The 20,742-nt window shown below is 40.6% G+C and overlaps 1 protein-coding gene across 3 annotated transcripts in view; it reads left to right on the plus strand.

Annotated features, from left to right (window-relative positions):
- The window catches only part of LOC130536632 (chromatin remodeling regulator CECR2), a 28,027-nt gene extending 8,102 nt beyond the window's left edge, over nucleotides 1-19,925 (plus strand). Inside the window, exons 2-19 of one of the 3 annotated variants that reach the window (XM_057052705.1) lie at nucleotides 3,678-3,772; nucleotides 6,120-6,303; nucleotides 6,927-7,054; nucleotides 7,261-7,347; nucleotides 7,939-8,006; nucleotides 8,134-8,294; nucleotides 10,378-10,464; nucleotides 10,657-10,807; nucleotides 11,589-11,718; nucleotides 11,797-11,834; nucleotides 11,908-11,999; nucleotides 12,148-12,274; nucleotides 12,994-13,370; nucleotides 13,486-13,626; nucleotides 13,851-14,631; nucleotides 15,079-17,014; nucleotides 17,199-17,246; nucleotides 17,379-19,925. In XM_057052705.1, the coding sequence (XP_056908685.1) occupies nucleotides 3,678-3,772; nucleotides 6,120-6,303; nucleotides 6,927-7,054; nucleotides 7,261-7,347; nucleotides 7,939-8,006; nucleotides 8,134-8,294; nucleotides 10,378-10,464; nucleotides 10,657-10,807; nucleotides 11,589-11,718; nucleotides 11,797-11,834; nucleotides 11,908-11,999; nucleotides 12,148-12,274; nucleotides 12,994-13,370; nucleotides 13,486-13,626; nucleotides 13,851-14,631; nucleotides 15,079-17,014; nucleotides 17,199-17,244 (4,629 nt within the window). In that variant the 3' untranslated portion in view covers nucleotides 17,245-17,246; nucleotides 17,379-19,925. The remainder of the gene's footprint in view (nucleotides 1-3,677; nucleotides 3,773-6,119; nucleotides 6,304-6,926; nucleotides 7,055-7,260; nucleotides 7,348-7,938; nucleotides 8,007-8,133; nucleotides 8,295-10,377; nucleotides 10,465-10,656; nucleotides 10,808-11,588; nucleotides 11,719-11,796; nucleotides 11,835-11,907; nucleotides 12,000-12,147; nucleotides 12,275-12,993; nucleotides 13,371-13,485; nucleotides 13,627-13,850; nucleotides 14,632-15,078; nucleotides 17,015-17,198; nucleotides 17,247-17,378) is intronic. The other 2 variants (XM_057052706.1, XM_057052707.1) reach the window with 2 other exon arrangements.
- The last annotated feature ends 817 nt before the right edge of the window (nucleotides 19,926-20,742 follow it).

Raw genomic sequence — 20,742 nt, forward strand, 5'->3', positions numbered from 1 at the left:
TTTTGCTATCAGCATGGTTACCGGAACTACTCTAGCATTTGCTACAAGGCAACATTGAAGCTGCAGACACCACATTTGGTTGCAATCAATATCTTGTGCAGCTGTGAATTTGACCAGAATGACAGATTTGTGCTTTTTTTAATCACCTAACTTAACTGTCACACACCTTGCATAGCTGAATGAATGCATATGTGATATATGCTAATGATGTTTAATACTGAATTGATGATATGAGTCTCAGTGATGTTGTCGTATTCTCTACAGTTGCCCCCCCATGGGTTAATACATCAGTAATACTAATTAGCGTTTTACCCTTACTGAATCCTATGAGCGGTACTTAAACATTGTGTCATTGTTCTGTTTGTTAACCTGTGGACTGCCTTTTAAGGTGCCTTTTTATTGTTAGCTTTCATTCAGTTTCAGTAGATGCACCCTGTTGTTTGTCAAGTTCAGTGCACACTTGGGCAGATTAAGTTTTGTTGTGATTGTTGAAGTCAGAATTTAAATTTGATGATAATAAAACAAAGAAATACTCATATCTGTTTTATTAATTACTAATAACCCTGCAACAAACTTCACTGGCCCCAACAGTATTATGTCTGTTTTAATTTGCATTGTTCAAGATAAAGAACTTAACTGAGTTGAAATACTATGTAGATATAAATTATAGAAACTTCTTTAGGTTGAATTGCAAATACATGTACGACATTCAATTGCCTTGAGTGCAGCCATTTTAAGTTGGTGCAAACCAGTTGGCACCAATGATGGTGTGGACACTCCTCTCAGCAATCATTAAACAGCAGTGGTGACACTGGGTTCTCATTGACGTGATGCAAACACAGGAATACAGAACAGGGACACTTTGTGGAGGAAGGGAGCGATAACAAAGACAGGGGTGAGGAGTTTGACGGAGAGTGCTGTAAGGGTGCCGTCAGGGGAATAGCAGAATGCCTCGAAGGATGTAGACACCGGGCAGGACAACAGCAGAGAGGGGGTAGTGTTGAAGAGAGGAAGAAGAGGTTAAGCAGAGAGCTAAACATCAGGGGATTTGGTTGAGACAAGTGGAAAATACCTCATGGCTGAGTTGCTGATTGTGAGCCAGGCCTGCTCAGGGGCTGTGATGATGACACACCTCCTGACTAAGACTTGAGTCACCCTCCAATCTTTGTCCTGGTGTGTGAATAGGAATGGCCTGTTTTGTTCACTGCAGTAGCGTGGTGATAACTGACAGTAAAGGTCTTATTTATAGTCTTTGCTGTTGTATCACTTATCCAGGCCTTATCTTCAAGTCTTATTGATCATTACTGTGAAACAGGCCAAGTGTCGCAGTGAGTTTATCCTCTTGAACTCATGAATAAATGGATACCAGCAGAGTAGTGTCTTATTTTATCTGTTATGGACTGTGTTTGCCAAAGGTTGTGTCCTTGTTAGTACTTTGATGTCTACATTTTAGTATGTGTGAGCTTACCCGGGCCATTTTAATCTGCAACAGCAGTTCATCATCGCAGCCCATCACCAAACTGAGTGATTGTAAGCTCACAGTCACAGAGAGATAACATGGCCGAAGAAAGGCCATTTTTAATTCCCCTTCCCTCTGCCATCTGAGATGCCATGAGGCACTTCAAAGGTGGACCAGGGTGGTGTTAATCCAGGGGCTTGAGGAAAACTCTCTTCTCTGCTGTGCTGTACTCAGCTCTTCACTCTTCCCCCAACCCCATACACTCCTACTCTCTCTGATGAATGAGCAGAGTGCAGTCTGTTTGTGACTGATGGGCTTGCCCTGGCTCGGAGGCTACCTGCTAGGGGACTAGAAGGTGAGAGGAATTACAACAACAGATTTTTATGGCATTCTGTAAAAGGCATGTACACACAGAAATACAAACAGCCTTTCTGTTGTACCGGTAATTACAAGATGTGGCTCTAACCTTGCTCTTTGGCTGATCACGTGATCCAGGCAGCAAATGTAAATAAACAGGTTTTTTTTTAGTAGAATTGCCTAAAAATTAATCATTATCCATTTCTTCGTATTTCACCAACCTTTTCAAATGCATCTTTGTGTACTGTTGCTTCACAACACGGAAGATGGCCAGTGTCTGTATATAGACTTTAAATCGTTACTCTCAACCAACAGTGGCATCCTTGGACAGCCAAAAGACAGGTTAATTGGTCATTCTACACTGCCCATAGGCATGAATGTGAGTTGTGTGTCTCTACATGTCAGACCTGTGACGTATTAGTCCTTTCTCAGGGTTTACTCTGTCTTTACCCAGATGATCCTGGTGTATTTTTCAGACCAGGGCATTGGCTTCGGCTTTGCTAACACTCAAGATTTACTTAAAGTACTTGATTAAAATCTGGCTCTCGGTTTTAATGATTTTTAGAAATGATTTTAGGCCCAACACTATTTCATAGTATTTCAAGAAATGTTCAATGGCTAACAGTATAACAGTTGCTGATTTTAAGTTGCTGCTGATAATAGCCCAGTAAACATTATTTATTTACACAACATAAATAATTGACTGTCAAAATGCTTGAATGCGTAAATGTAGAGCCAAGAAAAAAAATGTTTCTCTACTCTACTACTTCTCTACTTTCTCTACTCGTGTATGTTTACTACAGACTGCATTGATTCATATGTAAGATTATAAACCATTACATTCGATTTGTTTTTGTTGCAACATCCTATGTGTATCTTCTCTGTTTTTCATCAGCCTGACTTGTTGGCTCCTCGCTTCCTTCTTCATCCATTGCCAGGAGGTGTGTAGGCTGACCTTTTGTGACCCCATGGCTCAGCTAGTATTTTGTAGGGTCAAAAAATGTGGCTTTGTGTCCTTGAGATAATTTTGGACTACTTTCAACCACTTGATGCTGCAGCAGTGCTTTTGTATATCTTTGAGAGAGGCGGGGTGACACAGAGGAACGATTAGATCTGCTGTTTGTCAGGACAGCATGAACTAGGCAGCCGAAAAGTACGGTCAGCCATACTCACTTTCTTCTTAAGAGCAGCAAGTAGGGTTCCAGCCTGAAGGGGCTGCTTTGCATCTTGCAAAAGGGGGTATTAAGTGAAATGGACACATTGCTGACAGAGCAATTTGAATTTGCATTTCTTCCCTCGCAGCCACTTGTTTCCCCCCTCTCTCTTCTGTTCAACTACAGAGACCTTTGGAAATCATCAGAAAGAGCAGTGCATGCTGGGTAGCCATGTGGGATGCTGTGTCTCAGTTGGTCAGCAGAGGAGTGAAGAGAGCATTGGCTATGTTGTGGCTCTAGGCCCCTGCTGCCTGCCATCCCTCCTTGGTGCTTTCAGGATTTTTTTGAGTTTGTTCTGCCAGTTATTGCTGCTTCATAAAACCCCAATGACTAAAGGGTCATGACTGAACTTGAACCTTAGTTCCAGGCAAACAGCTACCGCCAAACCGAGGAACCTTCAGGAGAGAACTCTCTAATTTAAGCAATCCTAGATTCTTTACCGTTGTCATCTTATAGTTCACAGATGTCAATCCATAGTTTGGAGCAGGTACCTAAATACACCTAAACAAAATAGTTTTAAATGATATATTATTTGCCAATCTTCCATCAATATTACTTCGAGTATGTTCATAAACTCCAATTAGCCCCTCAACTTTTGAGAAGGTCATGTGTTAGTTTCACCCCCTTTCTGTATTCTGTTTGTACAGGAGTTAGAAAAAGCCCTGTCTGAGCAGGACTTCATTTTCCTTGGGGATCTCATCGCTTGTCTGTTGCAAGGTTGTTACCAGCGCACTGATATTACGTAAGTATATACGCAAAATACATCTGGTATATTGGCAGCAGTTTCTGAAAGCTGTGCCATTGCAATTTGATGTCAAAGACAAACGCCTGTTATACGAAGTTCTGTTTGAATTTGGTCAGTGTTCATTTCTTCTGTTGCAAGAAGTGATGTTTTAAACTCAGCGGTTTGATACCAGATGCCATCTGAAACTATCAGGCGGTAAAAATTTTAGAAAACTTTTAAAATGTTTTAAAAGTTACAGAGTAATCCCACCTGGAGACATCTATGTCACTCTGACTCACCTCCATAATGACAAGAGTTGTCAGATTGGAGTCATCTTCATTATTACTCGAACAAATTAGAGTAACCATAACCACTGAAAGCTATTTTGTCCCCTGTGATTAAATGTTTTTACATACATTCAGTGTGCCTTGCTGGGCTTTCCCTTTCTCTCACGTCCTACACCTGCCTATCATTAGAAAGTATTATAGAAGTACCCATAAACTGATGAGGAGACAGGCAAGAATGATCCAGTTTTTCCTTCCAGGCAGCCAGTAAGAGGAAGACAACCTGCTTTATTAGACTGGACAGGCGCTGGCATCCTAGGGGTGGCTGCTCAGCACTGGCCTTTCAGAGTGCTGCCCTTTTCATGTGCACGTGTTAAACGCTCTGCCGGAGCAGTGAGCAGGGGGAGGGAGAATGCAGGGGTACGAGAGACAGAAAGTAGGAGAGAAATGGCTGGTGATGGAGGAGGTGGGGGCCTGCAGCTGTGTAAAAAGTGCACACTGCTCTTTCAAGATAAGCCATTTCTTTCTGTCACCCTTTCTCTGTGCTATTGCGCGGATGCTCACCCATGCTCCAAGCCCTTGTTCTTTTCTTTTGAGTTAGAATTGAAAGGTACAGATTAATTGTCGAGTCCCAAGCCAGAATCACTGTTTTTTTATACCTGTTCCTATTTATAGTTACTCTAAATCTGCCTCCACTCCTATCGTTTTTTATATTTTTTTAAGATAACTGTGGCATTAAACAAACTAACTACAAATTGCATTTTTGAATAAAAACCTAGTCATTTATGGCCACCTGATTTATTTCCCTTTTATTAATTAAATCATTCCCAGTATTATTTGTTTCAGGGTTTACAAAATCATTCATGTAAAGTAAGAAATACTACTGTAGAGTAAGTGATTATATAATCTTTGACCCATGTCTAAAGTGACTAATTCATCAAAATTCCAGCCAGTTGGTGTGAAGTATCACACAGCTATTGAAGTGGAACTCACCGGAGTACAGTAATTGTATCTTGGCTTATTGTGCTCTAAAGATGTGTGTCCAGTATCTGCTTCTTCCAATTGTCCCTGTTGTGCTCTACATCACCTCCTCTCTTTGGTTTGCCGAATAGTCTATTTACATTTAATCCGTGAGAGAGCCCCTACCAGGTTTAACTTGTAAGTGAATTGAGGTGCATTTTTCAGGTGGACCAGAGTTCAAAGGTTTGTTCCACACCAGAGTTTGGATGAGCTCTCACACCTGTCCAAAGAAATAGACTGAGGAAAATAACTCCAGTCTGTTTATAGTGTGAAAACACCTTAAGTTATTAGACCTAGGTGTTCACCAATAATTTTTTTATGTGTGGCAAAAAAGCAATTGCCATTGTTCAACTGGATGAAGGGTTTATTTGGTGTACTGAGACCAGGATTGATCTTTTGTGGCCACCGTGTTGGATACGAATTTTGTCACGTGACTGTGAACACTGAATGAATGGCAGTGACTTTATTATGTAAATGCATCACATACCTGTAGATGGTGATTTTTAAAAAAAAACACTGTTTCCACAGACAGCAGTTTTGCAAGAAAGCATTGACCAAAATTGCAGCAACAAGATGTGCACGCCTTAATGCGACACATCCACACGCACACAGTACTGTGATTGCTACATCCATGTTGTACTGACTAAAAGAGAGTAAATATTTATGCAATTAGCTATTTCACATCAGATATTCCTGGGAGCTGTTTTAAAAATGCAATGAGAGACAGTCAGTGTGTAGAAAATAATAATGACATACTCATTAGCGGGTAAAACTTTATATGAATAAGATATTGTGTATTTTATGACATTGTATAATTTCATCTTACACACACACAAGATAATGCAATGTACCTTTCCTTTTTTAGTATCAGCCTTAGATAGTGTGTTAACTGTATTTAATGCCGCGCATACACTAAGAAACCACTGCTCTCTTTCTGGGATTTCTGTGTCATGTACAGAGAAAAAAACTGATGTTATTGTTACTTTGATCTGAACTACATTATCAAAGAATGGAGAACATGTTGAATTATCAAACTAATCTTATTTTGGTTTGCCATTTAGTCCCGAGTCATTTAGCAGTTATCTGAATGACATCATCAGTTACCGATGGGAACTGGAAGAAGGGAAGCCAAACCCACTTCGAGACGGCCCATTTGAGAAACTTCCCCTGCGCACTCAGGTGGAACTACTGCACAGGCTGTGTGACTACCGCTTGGATGCTGCTGATGTCTTTGACCTGCTGAAGGTACACATTCTAATGTGCTACAGCTAATTGAACATCATAGGAAATCAACGTTAGTTGTGCACTGATATTCTTTCATAGTACCTGTACCACTCTGATACCAGTCTTTTTATTCTACTTGTCTTATTGTGTGGAAGAGTATTCAAATGTAAAATGTATTTTAAAAACGCTGGACAAAAACTATAACACCATTATAAGTTAACATAGAATTAAATTAAAATGAAATAGATTAGTATTGACTAATATCTAATATCAGCTTTGGGTTATCCCTAGCTCAGCCCATAGAACGAAAACCTTTTAGATCTAGCTATATAAGTGGTTACGATATTATCTAAGCAGTTTGAAAGCATTCACTTTTTTTTCTGGAATCACATATGTATAGTTTTTTGTAACTGCCTGTCGAAACTGAAATTTTGCGATAATTTAGCTTTTTACTTTGATAAATTTTGCCTGTTTTTTCTTGGTGTCGCTTATGAATGCAGTTTATAAACTATGTGAGCTCAATTGACTCAATAACGTCACTTTATGCTTTATACTTTATATACTTTATACTTTATAATGATGGATGATTTCAAAACACAGTCTTGCACATTATCTGATCTTATGATCTCCACCCACACAACCAGGGACTGGATTCAGACAGCCTGAGAGTTGAGCCACTGGGGCAGGATGGAAATGGAGCCCTCTACTGGTACTTCTATGGCACTCGTATGTACAAAGAAGAGCCCGTCAAGTGGAATGCAGAGAAGAATCGGTAAATGTTTTTTCACTCTGCTCTCCACAATATACAGTCTGATTTTGTTTTTATGTGGTTGGCTAATGTCCATTGTGTTAATTTGTGAAATAGTGCTTTCATATTTTATGTTTGCATGAGCATTACCATGTAATTATAGCTGACACTGACAATTACTGTTCATAGAAGGTTATCATTTAGAAGTCTCTATTGTGTTATTGCTCCAGCAGTGAACCAAGTGAATTAACATTACCAGACCGAAAGAAAAGGGGAAGACCACCAAAGAAAAGAAAACACGAAGACCCTCAGCTGAGGTGAGATAAAACATTTTTTTCGTTGTCAGTGCCAACATCCTGTCACAAAAAAATGCCTGCATGTGTTGAGCACATGTACTTTTCTGTCAAAGACTAGAAGGATTAATTCTCTCTCTTCAGATGCAATGACTGTTCGACACATGAGCTTTGAGTGTTTGTATCCGTGTATGCGATTGAAATACAAGATTTATGTAATCTAACAATTCACAATCATCATAACATTATCATTATTATTCAGACTGTGTGTAGATTGGGAATCAGTCCTTTGGTGAGAAATGGCTCCAATTATATAAAATTATAGGAATGTTATGTAACATTCATGTACAGTGGAAAGCATTCATCTTTTATAATCCTAACATTACTCTGCTAACGCAATGGTGTATGCGTCAGCCCTGACTTGTCAGATTAAAAAGTTTACTTCAGACCATACAATGACAACTGTAAATGGAACAAAACACTCAAATGGTTACAATCTCATTTATGCAGAGCAAGGTGATTTTTTCAAATTTGATTTTCTTGTATACTGTACTTAAGTTTCATCATCCTTCATCTTTGTAGGTATATTAGGATCAATTGTTTTAATTTTTTCAGTGATGTGGACAGTGAAGCGACAGAGGGGAACACAGAAAATGAACAGGAAGATGTCTGCCAAATCACAGGTGAAACAATTTGGTTTTCATCCCAACATTATAGAAGACTAAATTAAGTCTTTTTGGAATCTTGAGTTTTATACCTGTTTCTGCAGTCCAGCTAACCAGCTTTATCTTTCTTCCTTTCTTCTGCCAGGGTGTAAGCGAGGCCCTTGGTCCCTTGTGTGTGAAACAGAGGAACAGTGGGTCAGTTTGGCTGAGAGCATCAAGGACAAAACCTCCCCACAGGACCGCCACCTGTACCGTATCATCAGCCAAAACTTCCTGCCTGAGATCAGAAGCATGATTGAGCACAAGGTCAGGCCCCTGGGAGGGACATGACTAATTTAGCTGTATCACCGCAAGCAACCCAGCTTATCTTTATTTATCTGCAGTTTGTCAGCCATTACCAAAGAAATATTCAAAAATGCAAAGTTTTTTTTAACTTCCTTTGGTGTGATTTTAACCTACAAACTATTATAAATTCAAACACATCTCCACGCCCTCTCTTATTGAACACATCCTAATTATAAAATGTGTATATAACGCAGTCATTTCACTAGCTTTAAACATTAGTCTGTATGTAGGACGTTGTGGTCTCATACTGGTTTTGGTTGTATGAAAGAGAAAAGTTTGATGGTGGTGGTTTTGTTGTGGCTGGTTAGTCATTGGTTGTTGCTTTATTCTATCAGGTACTTAAAGACAAACTGGAGATAATTTGGAGGCAGTTTTATAGTAAATATGAGTCACAAATACCCGCATTCTGCATGTCCCACTTAAATTCCTTCCTGTATTTCAACCCATTACCCTGTTTCCACTGCCTTGGAAACTTATTCTTACTCCAAAACCACAGGCGGAATTGAGAGTTAGGCTGATAGTTTAATGCTGGCAGAAGAGTCTGTCATTCTTTAGTTGTACACTGTTCCGATTCTTTATATGAACTATTCAGAAAGAGTGTACCTGACGTTTTTCAACATACCGAGTAGCAACATTCATGTGGAGTTGTGTCAGCACATGGTAAGGATCAGTTTGAAAAGTGTGTATCATTCAGTATTCATTTTTTACAGCTTGAAATTGAATAAGAATAGAAAAATAAATACCACTGAAATAGTATTTCTTTTTGGCCAGATTATATTCAACAGCCATGAACCCAGGAGTTGGAGTCACCCCAAGTCTTCATGATAGAATAGTAGCAGATTTGCACCAGTGAGCCTGTAATTTTATTAACTGCAGGATTATAATAGAAGTCTTAGTTGGTTAAACGGCTAGTGAATTAGGTCAGTCATTTAAAGAATGATAAAAATAGAACAATAATAAAACTATTGTTAAGTTCTTGAGGGGAAGAAAACCTTATATTAACACTGATTCTAACAGCCTTCTACAGGGTGAATACTCTTTGCCAGCACTGTGCATTATATAAATATATCTCACTTTGTAAAGGTGTGTGTCTGCAAGCATGCAAATGCGCACTGTATGCAGCATGGTGGTTTCTTTCCTTGTGTCTGCGGCTGTTGTCACTAGTTATTTCACAGGGCACTGACGGCAGGCTGCAGCTCACTTTGAGGCAGCGTGAAGCCGTTTGAGTGACAGACTCTCTGTGCTGCAGGATTCTCTCGACCTCTCTAATTGGTGACACCAGATGCAATCTATCTCGAGCATAGTGCAAGGAAGGTGGGAATTTAGTATAAGCCTAATGTTGGGAGGCGCTGTGGTGCCCTGGGATATGCAAGGTTTTCACACTAAATCAATGTAGAGGTGAAGGGGAAAAGGATTATTTTTTTTTGTTATTTTTTATGTATCCCAGATAGAAGCAGGTTTTAAAGGAAATTCTCCACTCCTGTTTCAGCCTACTCTGATTCCATGCTCATATTATGGATACATATAAAATATTAGTTACAGACTGTGCACACTAAAACATTAGCAGCAGGTTTTGCTGTGTTGTGTCATGTCACGCGCACATTTGAGCTAAACAATGTCACCTCACACTAGCTCAGTTTATTTTCTTGGCATAATCAGTATATCAGAGTCATAAGGGACGTTAAGAGTTTCAGTTTTAGTCTTTTCCTCTAAACTATGCTAATAGCTGTCACCCCCTGGGAGAAATTGTTGAATGGCATCTTGAGATGAGTTGGGGGAAGGGAAATGGAGAGCCAGTTACTTCATAATTCTTACTGGTTCTTCACAACTCCCCAGGGCCTGTCAGAGTGATGGCTTGTGCGTGGATGGCTGTCTTTTACTGTTGCCTGCAATTAAACGACAGGCATGAATGTTAATTGCAATTGAAAGGAAAAAATAACTGATGTGTTTAGCTTTCTTCATGTGCTGCTTATGCTTTTAAAATTTTTGATGATTGCCCATTTTAACCATGACCCTCACTAAGCTGTATGATAACTATCTTTAGGAACATGAACAGAAGCAGAAGCTACTGGATCCAAAACCAGTTTGCATTTCACAACGGTTCTCTGATGGATACAACCAAAAAGAAGAGGTTTGTAGTTTTGTCTGAGTACAAAAGATCTGAATTTATTGTAACATGCCATGAAACACTTTGAATTAGCATTTTTATTTATTACTATTTTCCTTATTGTCTTTCAAACTGTTTTTATTGTTCTTTATTTGTGGTTATTGATGCATATACTTATACTGCTGTTTCAGTAATCGTACATGTTTGTTCACATAGGACAATCAGATATCCATAGCTGAAGATGAGAAGAGGAAAGATGAAGAGTTGGACAGACAGGCCCTTCTTGCAGAACAACGGCGAGAAGAAGAAAGACTTTTACAGGAAGAACAGCAAAGAGAAAAGATGGAGAAGATCAAAGCTGTGGAAGGTAAGATCGGTGACTTATTTTGGTGAACACAAATATGGTTCTAATTCCTTTCCTGTATTGCTGCACTATTCTAGCAACTTTGCTAGGGTTTGAGGTGTCAAACTCAAATAAAGAATTCAATAATTTAATCACCAGTCCATCTAAAGGGAAATATGGGACGTCTTTGCATATTGGTGTTTATGATGACACCCTATGCACAGGTTTTCACATCTCTGGTTTGGTCTTAAAAGGTTCAGAAGACAATAATAGCAGTGGAAGCCATGTGATTTATGTATAGTACACAGACACTGTGAGAGGGAATGTTGAGGGTCTTTAATCACAGGATCACTTCTCTCCCCCATCCTCTGATGTCATCTGTCAAGGGTTAATGAACTGCTGATTGTGCTTCAGTGGAGGAGCCTCATTAATGTATTATAGATGAACAGCAGGACCTGGCCTTCTCTCTGTGTGTATTGCATATGTGGAATCCTCCCTCATATCTCTTTAATCCACACACCAGGGGGGCTGGCAGGCCTCTCATTTTAAAAGATAAAGCAATGATATATATGCTATCTGCTCTCTTCTGCTCTTTTGATCAGCTGGGCCTAAGAAATATAGCTGATGATTCCCTCTCTGTTTACTTCTGTCTGAGTTGCTGCTCTGTTTTCCTAGGTCTGTTTTTAATTTGATCTCCCAACAGTCTCAGTGGAGTTTCACCATAGCACTGCAACTCATATGTGCCAAAAATGATCCAGCCTTGCACCTTCCAGAGATGTTTGTTTGTTTTTCTGTCCTCTTCCAGAAAGAGCCAAGAGGCGGATGATGCGAGAGGAAAAGGCCATGTTACTTTCTCAAGGCAAAGACCTGCCATCAGAACTTTTGAATCTGGACCCTTCTTCTCCTGCCCCCAGAACAAAAAGAAATAAAGAGTTGTAAGTTTTAATGTCTCTCTTCAGAGCTGACTTTAATGGACTTAAGTATGACCATTTTAAATATGTTTGACATTTTAGCTATGAACTTGATGATGACTACACTGCTCTATACAAAGGTAGGCCTTTTGAGCAATTACTTACCTGTAGCTCCATTGTTATCTTTTCTAATTTACAATCTCCATTCTTCAGTGCTTGAGGCTTTGAAAAGCCATAAAGATGCTTGGCCTTTCTTGGAACCTGTGGATGAATCTTATGCTCCCAATTATCATGAGATCATCAAGGTACTAAGACAAATCAAATGTGGCTGCTATGTCATGAATGTATAATGGTACACATAATGTGTTAGGTCTCTATTTTATGTATATAATTTATTCAACCAGGAAACTAATTAATCACTAATGAATTTTGTTTTACTTTCAAACTTCTCAGACTCCTATGGACCTGTCCACCATTGAAAGGAAGATCAATGATGGGGAGTACATTACAAAGGAGGAGTTTATTGCTGATGTAAAGCTCATGTTTGAAAATTGCGCTGAATACAATGGAGATGAAAGCGGTAAATGAACATGATTTCATAAACAGACACCATCTCCACAATTATAATTTTGCTTCGGCTTTTAATTCTTTTACCTCTGTGCCTCTATGAGCCAGTGTATGAAGTTTTGAGGTGAATATAGGAGAGACAACTAAAGAAAATCGGCCGGACTCAGCAGTTGTTGGGGCCTGGGCCAGGGCAGTCTTGACAGTGATTAATGAGGAGTGATTGAGCTGTTCTCCACTGCTCAGGGGGAAGTGAGCCCTCCAGTGCCAGAGAAACATTCCTGCCCCTAAGCCCTGTCTGGAGCCATCCATTCAACTGAATTCTTCCCTCAGGGATGGTGGGGAGGGGTGTGAGATAGGAGGCCCAGGGTGGAGCAGCAGGAGAAGGAGGAGGAAAAGGGAAGGGGTGAAGCAGCAAGGGGCCAGACTTATACCCTCTGACCTTGCCATCCATCCAGAGCTGGTTTGAGAACAGATAACAAGTGTGCCTGATGTTTGGTATATAGACCAGTATAGATAATGTATGTGTCATCCATAGTTTAAAGGCACTGGTGAGGTGTGTAAGAGGTGGTGCTTCTGAAATGGGCAGCTTGTTTTGTTTATTTTTTTAAAAATATACATTTGCTGTGTTTCAGGCATGTTTTTTTGGCCGTGTTAATGAAGGAAGGTCATATGAAAGAGAATTGCATCTGCTGTTTCATTAATTCACCACCGCCGATGCCTGTCTTTCCTCAGAATACACTATCATGGCAGAGTCTCTGGAACGGTGTTTTAACCGGGCTTTATTAAAACACTTTCCATCTGAGGATGCTGACACGGATGAGGAATTCCACATTAACAAAGAAGAAAAGGAGCGCAAGGACAAAAAGCGCAATCGTAACAGTAAACATTTGGGCCCTGAAAGTCTCATCAAGGCCACTGAACAAGTCCAGCGTAAACGAAACTTCCATGGAGACAAAGGCAACACACCTTCAGAGGAAGATTACAAGTTATCGAGGCCACTTCCTCCCCCTCACTGGGCCACCGGCCCTCATCACCAACAAGGCCTTCCTCCTGGCCAGCAGCACATCCGTGAAAGAGATGTGAGGCGCATGTACCACCCAGGACAACAGGTATACATGCTGGTTTTATAACCTTTTTTTTTTGGTAAAATTAACTATAATATTCACATGCAGGTACAGTGTAGGACAAAGCTTATATGTTGTATTTTGAATTTTTTCTCGTAAGTTTCATCATTTGCCGAATACCAATGGTGCACACATGTATGCACCGAGAATGCCTATGGATTCCCGCTTTGGTTACCCGACTTACATTCCAAGACATGGAAACCCCAGTTTGAATCATGTCCCACCCAACTTTAACATGCAGGTATACAAACTTGGTGATAACTTAAAACAAATTATTACAGTCTTTGATATAGGATTTTACTGAGGGACTACATGACTCATACATGTTCTTCCTGTTTTCAAGCATTTGCATCTTACAATACCAAATAGTAGATACTGACATGCATCAGTATCTACTATTTGGTATCTTATAATACCAAATAGTAGATACTGATGCATGTCAATTAATTTATTCTCTCCCACTAGCATCACAGGGTTGAAAGATGCCACGTTGGTCCTCGGTACCCAATGGGCCATGATCCAAACCACCAACAGCCTCATCACCAGCAGCAGCCTCCCTACATGGGTCCAACTCATGGGCCCTCTTTGGGTCCACGTCCCATAGCTCTGCAGTCTGGTCCCCCTCCTGAAGCCAGCATGTACCCATCCCACCACCATCCAGAGGGCATGAACATGCATCCCATAGGCAATAGGCCCACTCAGTACAACTTTCCAGGTTTGAGACCTCATGGTATTGGACCGTCTAATATGTGGCCTGGTATGAATCATCAGGAAAGACCTAATGGGATATGCACGCAAGATCCAAGTGCGATGCGCAATTTCACTTATGGTGGTATACCCCCACCTGTGGGGCATAAACCATGGCCAGAAGCTGCTGGTTACCCTCACCCTCCCCCCAATGCGCAGTATCAAATGTCTGCAGCAGTCAGCTCCCAGTTGCCCATGTCTACACGGCCCCCTGTTCCACACACGGACTCTACTGGCAGAACACACTTAGCCTCCATGCTGGACAGCCCAGAGATGCTGGCCCTACAGCAGCTGTCAGCCTCCTCTGGACCCCCTGCTGGTGCCCCTCATCAGCAAATGGGGAACTTTCAGCAGTCTGCACCCCCATCAGGAATTGGCAGCATCCCAACTCACCCCTCTCAGCAGCCTCCCCCTGCCCCTGAGGTTCAGCTGCTGCATCCTGCAAGAGACAATGGGCCAGACAGCCAACCTTCACAACAGACAGACATGCAGCCCAAAGGTAGAGCTGACCTTATCTTAAAGTGTTTTACAGCAACTCGTTATTCCAGTCTAACTTTTCTCCACACAAATATTCTTTCTAAACTGTATTGGAACAGCATACACCCTTTGCTCTGTCTGTTTTGTGTAACATGACTTTTGAAATTAGATTTTAATAATTTTCACAGTAAGTAGCTAGTTAAATATTAAACAGTTTCATAATTTTTTTGCTGATTGCCTGGAGCCTCTAAACAAAGAAGCATGTCGTTTACTTGCAGATTTCTTGATTTCCACTTTTTTAGAATAAAACAATATTGGTTAGATTTCTGTTTTGATTTTACTCTCTTATGTGTATCTGACATTATAACACGTTGCTATAATAATTACATTTTTTTAGACTTTATTATGCTTGTGAAGTAATGATTACTTGTTGAATCCATATTTTTGTTCTTATTTTGTTTGTAAACAGGGACAGCATCTGAGAAGATAGGAGCCAACAGTTCCAATAATGCTTTAGTGCATCAAAACGTTTCAGTTGCTCAAGAGCATGACTCCATCCCTCGCTCCCCAGCACACCAGGTGGAGCTATCGGAGGGTATAAACAGCCCCCCAGCTCTAAATCCAGGCAGATCACATTTCATTCATCCTGAAGTAGAGGTTCCACACAGAGAGGGTCAAAAGCAAGAGGTTGGCCAAAGACAATCTGCCAGTCATCTCAGTGGTGCTTTAACCCATCTTAAGTCTGATGATGACCCAATGCCACACACTGGACCCCAGAATACACGCCACAGTCTGCAGGACAAACCACAGAGCCCTGCACAGGAAAAGACCCTACAACTACCTGTTTCAATGTCTGAAGATGGTGCTCAGGTGTTTTCAGAGAACAGCTTGGCTCATTTGCAGAATGAACATCAGCCAAGTGAACAGCAAAGCATTCAGCCACAGCAACAACATACAACTCAGAGTCCAACTTCTCATTGCCATCCTCAGAGATCCTTGCAGCACGTGAACCAGAATACGCAGCCAAACAATTCTTTGTTGCCTACTGACCATGACCCACATCAATCATCTTCCTCTCCACAATGCTCACCCAGTTCAGGTCAACATCTCAGTCACCCTACTCCACGATTACCTTCGCAGCTAAGCCCAGCAGACAATAGGGATCAACTACCCAGTGATCCTACAAGTAGAAAGGACATGCAGAGCTCTGCTACTGCACCAACAAACACTGCAATGATATCAGAGCCCTCTAATTGTATTTATAAACACCAGGATTTTAACCCCAATCATCAGCCAACAGTAGTGCTGGGAAATAACCAAGATATGCAGGCCCAGAGAGGGCCAGAATCTGCTCATATTACAACCACACCTCAATACTCTGAGGGCCAGGCAAATGGAGCCATGGGTCCATATGTCCAAGGAAGCCATCAACATTTGAGTCAACGGAACATGACAAGACCTGTGACTCCATCTGCTCACCACACATATGACAGCCACACCAAGAAACCACTTCATAATAATACTGCTCAGCACCCCACCTATCACCAGCAGGGAGGCCCTCCCTATTCCTACCACATGCAAGGGCAGCACCACTCACAGTCTCACCCATTGTATTCCCCTCATCAGTACCAGCAGCAACACTACTACCCCCAGCTCCAGCCCCAAGCACAAGTCCAAAATCAGGTAAACAACAGCAAAGGACGTTACCCCCTAGAGGAGTGGCATCAACCTCATTATCAGCCTCACCAGTCAATTCAACCAAGTGTATTCCTACCTGTACCTAGTGTCCGGGGTCATTTAAAAGAGAGTAGCATATCAGCCATTGGCACTGAAGGCCCCAGAGGTGCTACACTGGTGTCACCTGGTCGTTTGCCTGAAGCAGGACCTCATTCTGGAGGTCCATGTGATGGAAAAAGTGACACGAGAGAGGGGCTCATTGGATGCAGCAGCAATGCTGTCTGCAGTCCAACAAAAACTGTACATAAAGAAAACTTGGAGCAACCTGAAAGCCCAAAAGAAATTCTGGACTTGGACAGTCATAATGCTGCTTCCCAGCATCGCAGCACCCAGGCAGCCGCACATCAACGGTCTGCAATGGCTGGCTACATGTATGGCCCTCGAGCTGTGCACCCCGGGATGCAGCAAGGTGGCATTCCTCCACCCCACCTGATGCCTGGTGCCAATGCTGTCCGTTACCCAGGGCAGCCATACCTCGATCCGGGATGCTATGTTGCACAAAGACCTCACCCACACCTGATGGAAGCTCTACAGCGGCCCCAGCAGCTGCCCTACTCTCCAGGTCAGACATGCATGGCCATGTACAGACCTCCCCGGGCTGCAGGGCACTTCCAGGGAATGATGCTTCAGCAGAGAGGCCTGCCTCCAGAACACTTAATCCATCCAAGGTGAATGGAGTGATTTAGTCTTCTGTGATTCATAGTTTAATAGTCATATTATTATTGTAGTAGTAGTATTAAGTATCCACTTTTAAATGCACCAAACTTGGAACACTATCTCTTCAATACCTGTAGCTGATGTTAGAAATAGTATGTTATGAGCTTCAAGAAATTATCTTTTTGTTAATCGCAGACAACAGATGACGACTACTCCAGGTGGCTCTAGCAGTAAATACTAAAGGTGACAGGATATACCTAAAATAAAATAAAAATAATAACATTTCATGCATCATTGCATTTGAAATAATAATAATTATGCCATCATTATCATCTGATTTTAATGTGATGCCTGATTTATTTTTTCTCTGTTTAGGCATTGAACAAAGACCATCATGAAAGAGCAGCGTAATAACTAGGCAGAATATGCTGGCTGGTTGCATCCCACAGAAACTAGGATCTTTTTGCTCCACACATAGTACATCTATTACTGATTGTTCCTACACTGGACTAAAACCTTTGGCTTTCTTTTGCTCATCTGGCTTTAGAAGATCCCAACAGGCAGCTGGTATTATTGAGATAATAATGTGAAATGTTCTTGAGCCCAGGATAACATTTGTCTCTTACCTGTCCTTCTACATACAGTGCCCAATTTTGTTCTGTGAAACTGGGATGGATTTTCTGTCTTGATCAAGGACACTTCAGAAATGGTGGTTGTTTTCCAACATGAGCATTTGATTGAGGATCCTCCAGTAGAAGGGCAGCCCATTTAACCACTAGGCTGACCTGCCAAACACAGAGGACACAGGACAGCCCTCTTCTCTCTGAGCCATTGAATTCCAAGTGGATGAAAGGCCACTGAACACAACCTGTCTGTCATTTATAGCAACTGTACTGCTCAAACGAGCCGCTACATACTAAAAAGAGACTGTGGTGAAGAAAAGAGGGACTGATTGATTGCTGATTTCTGTTCCTATGATAATTTTAAACTCAGGTGTAGAAAAAGAGGTACTATGAGACTCCATCTCCATCTCACAGGTCCCATGCCAATTGCCTTGTTCCCCTTCGTGAATGTATGAATGAGTGTTTAGAGAATTTGCTTTGTGATAGGACATAACACTGATGTTTGCTGAAGCATAAAACCATCCTGAGAAATTATTAGTGTCTTTCTGTTTTCACCCCAACTTTAACAGTGTTTCTCTAGATCTGGAGTAAACAAACCCTATATGCATATATGAAGCTGCCTTCATCATTAAGAATGTCTTTGACCAGCAACAATGCTGGAACAATTATATTGTTGTCATGTACCTGTTATGCACTAGGGAGTTTGTTAGTCTAGACATCCTCAACTCGAGTGGCCTTTAATAGTCTTATTTTAGTCAAATACAGATATGTATGAAACTATATCCTTACCTCTTCTCCCAAATTAAACTGTCAGATGGCGACAATGTCCTTCAAGTGGTGCAAGCACTAAACAAACACTTGTTTGTGTAACAGGTGTTGCATTACACCACCATGTTTGTAGCATTAGTTTTTTCTTCATCATTTACATTGGTGTTTCTTTTAGTGCATCTTCTTGTCCATGATGATACTAAATCAGTCCTCAGGGTCTATAGATTTTATATACGGGTATTTTTCTGCATTACTAGAGGAGTAGCAGTGGCAAAAAAGCAGACTGTAACTCTTAAATTAATCCATTCCCCTTTAACGGCTTGTAGAAAACCATTGTGATTGGGTTGGGTGCTCTGCCAATGTGTTTGACTCCTGCCGCGAAAAAGTTTTCTACTTATCAAGCACAATTGATCAGAGGAGCTGCTGCACATTCCCCTTAATTAGAAAATGTTTTTTTTTACCACAATTAAGATCACTATCTACCTCATGTATCCAGTCTGTGGGCCTGACACTTCTTCTGCTCCACTAGATTCTAAGTCAACATAAAAAAAGACAACATAAAAAATGGTGTGTTAAATAATTCTGTCACCCGTCTCCGGAAAAATGTTGACGTGATTATCCAGCTTGCAGTTTTAGAAAACAAAGTCCTTCTTGAAAGTGTTCTCTGTCAAATGGCACTTTCATTTTGTAGCAGATGATAATCCATCGTGTCTTAACAAAGACTTGGTTTGTTATTCCCTTGACTTGTGTACAGTTCTCATCTTCCTGCTTGCAGGCACTATCAAGCCTAGATCACATAGTGTGACAGGATTATGGGGATTCTTTAGTGGTAGGTACTGAAGGCATTGTGAGGATCTTTGGATTTTGAGGCAGGATGATAGTAATTTCATATGAAAATGGTAAAAACTGTGAGACACATTTCTAAATGTAACATCTTTCTTTCCATTGACGAGCCTTTGCTTTGCTACAATAGTAAACTGTCCATTTAGTTGGCATTATCGGCTTCAATGGAGTTAGTGTGCTGTCATACTTGATGTATGAAGGACATTGTTGATTTTTGAAGTCTGGGTGTTGTGATATGATGTCATGTGTACATATGGTGTGTGTGTGAGGGAGTGAGCGTGTGAGTGTGTGTCCATGTTTCTAGTGCTTAAAATCGGCAGTGTGAATTCAAGTTGTGCTTTTTTTCCCCCTCTGCTGTCATTTCTCAGCACCTGTGAAACCCATTTAGACGTAATCAAATGTGAATCGTATTTATTTGCTCTTTAAGAATTTTTGTACATTTTTGGACTTCTGTTAATATAAGTTTGTGCGTGTGTGTTCATTTCTTGATACTTTTGTTTCAAGCAGTTGTCTTTTTATCTTACTAGAAAGGTGAATTTGGGCAAAAAGACCTGATTGTTTCATTTTGTGGTATTTTAAGTGACATCTGCTGTATCCATTTCTTTTCTGACTGACAGATTATTTTGAAAATGGAATTGTCTATTTTCTACCCTGTACATTTCTTAGGAATAAATAACTTTCTTGACTACTTTTAGTTATCATTGTCTGTTTAATCTTGATCAGAAATGACCTTTTATTTTGACCCACAAAATTCAATCTGGGTTTTTTGACAGTTATTCTTTAATTAACCTTCTGTAACTGAATAAAGCAAGGCTTTCCTGAAACAAGGTAACAAGGAATATATCTAGAACCAGTCAAGGAAAACAAAAGGACAAAAGTAATGAAATGTAAACAAAACAAATGGGTCAGAGCACCAGAGTGTGGTAATCCATTCGACCACCTCACACCATCAACTTCAATTAGTGCTTATCCTCTAGGAACATGCAAGCCAGACTCTACCAGTAGGACTGATGTGATATTAGTGTTGATGAGAGTGGCAGTTCTGGCTCCTTCAAGGGCTTTCAACAGTAAAACAGTAATATATTCTTTTGTTCAGGCCTTGTGGAATGATATTTACATCAACCCTGCCATTTCTGCACAGTTACAAAGTCAAGTAAAACATTGGTATCTGTGGTAAACAACAAAAATCAACTAAAGGTTTCCTCCAACATTTCAAATTTTTAAAATGTATATTTTAAAAACGATTTATCTAAAACTATTTCTTATATGAATATTTGTTTTGTCTTTGGGGACCCAATTGAATTTTGAAGCCGAATTTCCAATATTTATATCTAAACTGTAACAAGTGGTCTGCTGTGTCTTTTTTCACTTACAAAAGTGTTTTTTTTTTTTGGTGTTTTTTGTTGGCCTCTGAATGTTATCACGGGGTTGGCTTCTTCAATAAACGCTCATAAACGTGTGCTTGTTTATAATTGTGTACACAATCAGATGACACGCAATAAATC

This window comes from Takifugu flavidus, chromosome 13 (assembly GCF_003711565.1).
Source record: "Takifugu flavidus isolate HTHZ2018 chromosome 13, ASM371156v2, whole genome shotgun sequence".
Taxonomy (NCBI): Eukaryota; Metazoa; Chordata; class Actinopteri; order Tetraodontiformes; family Tetraodontidae; genus Takifugu; species Takifugu flavidus.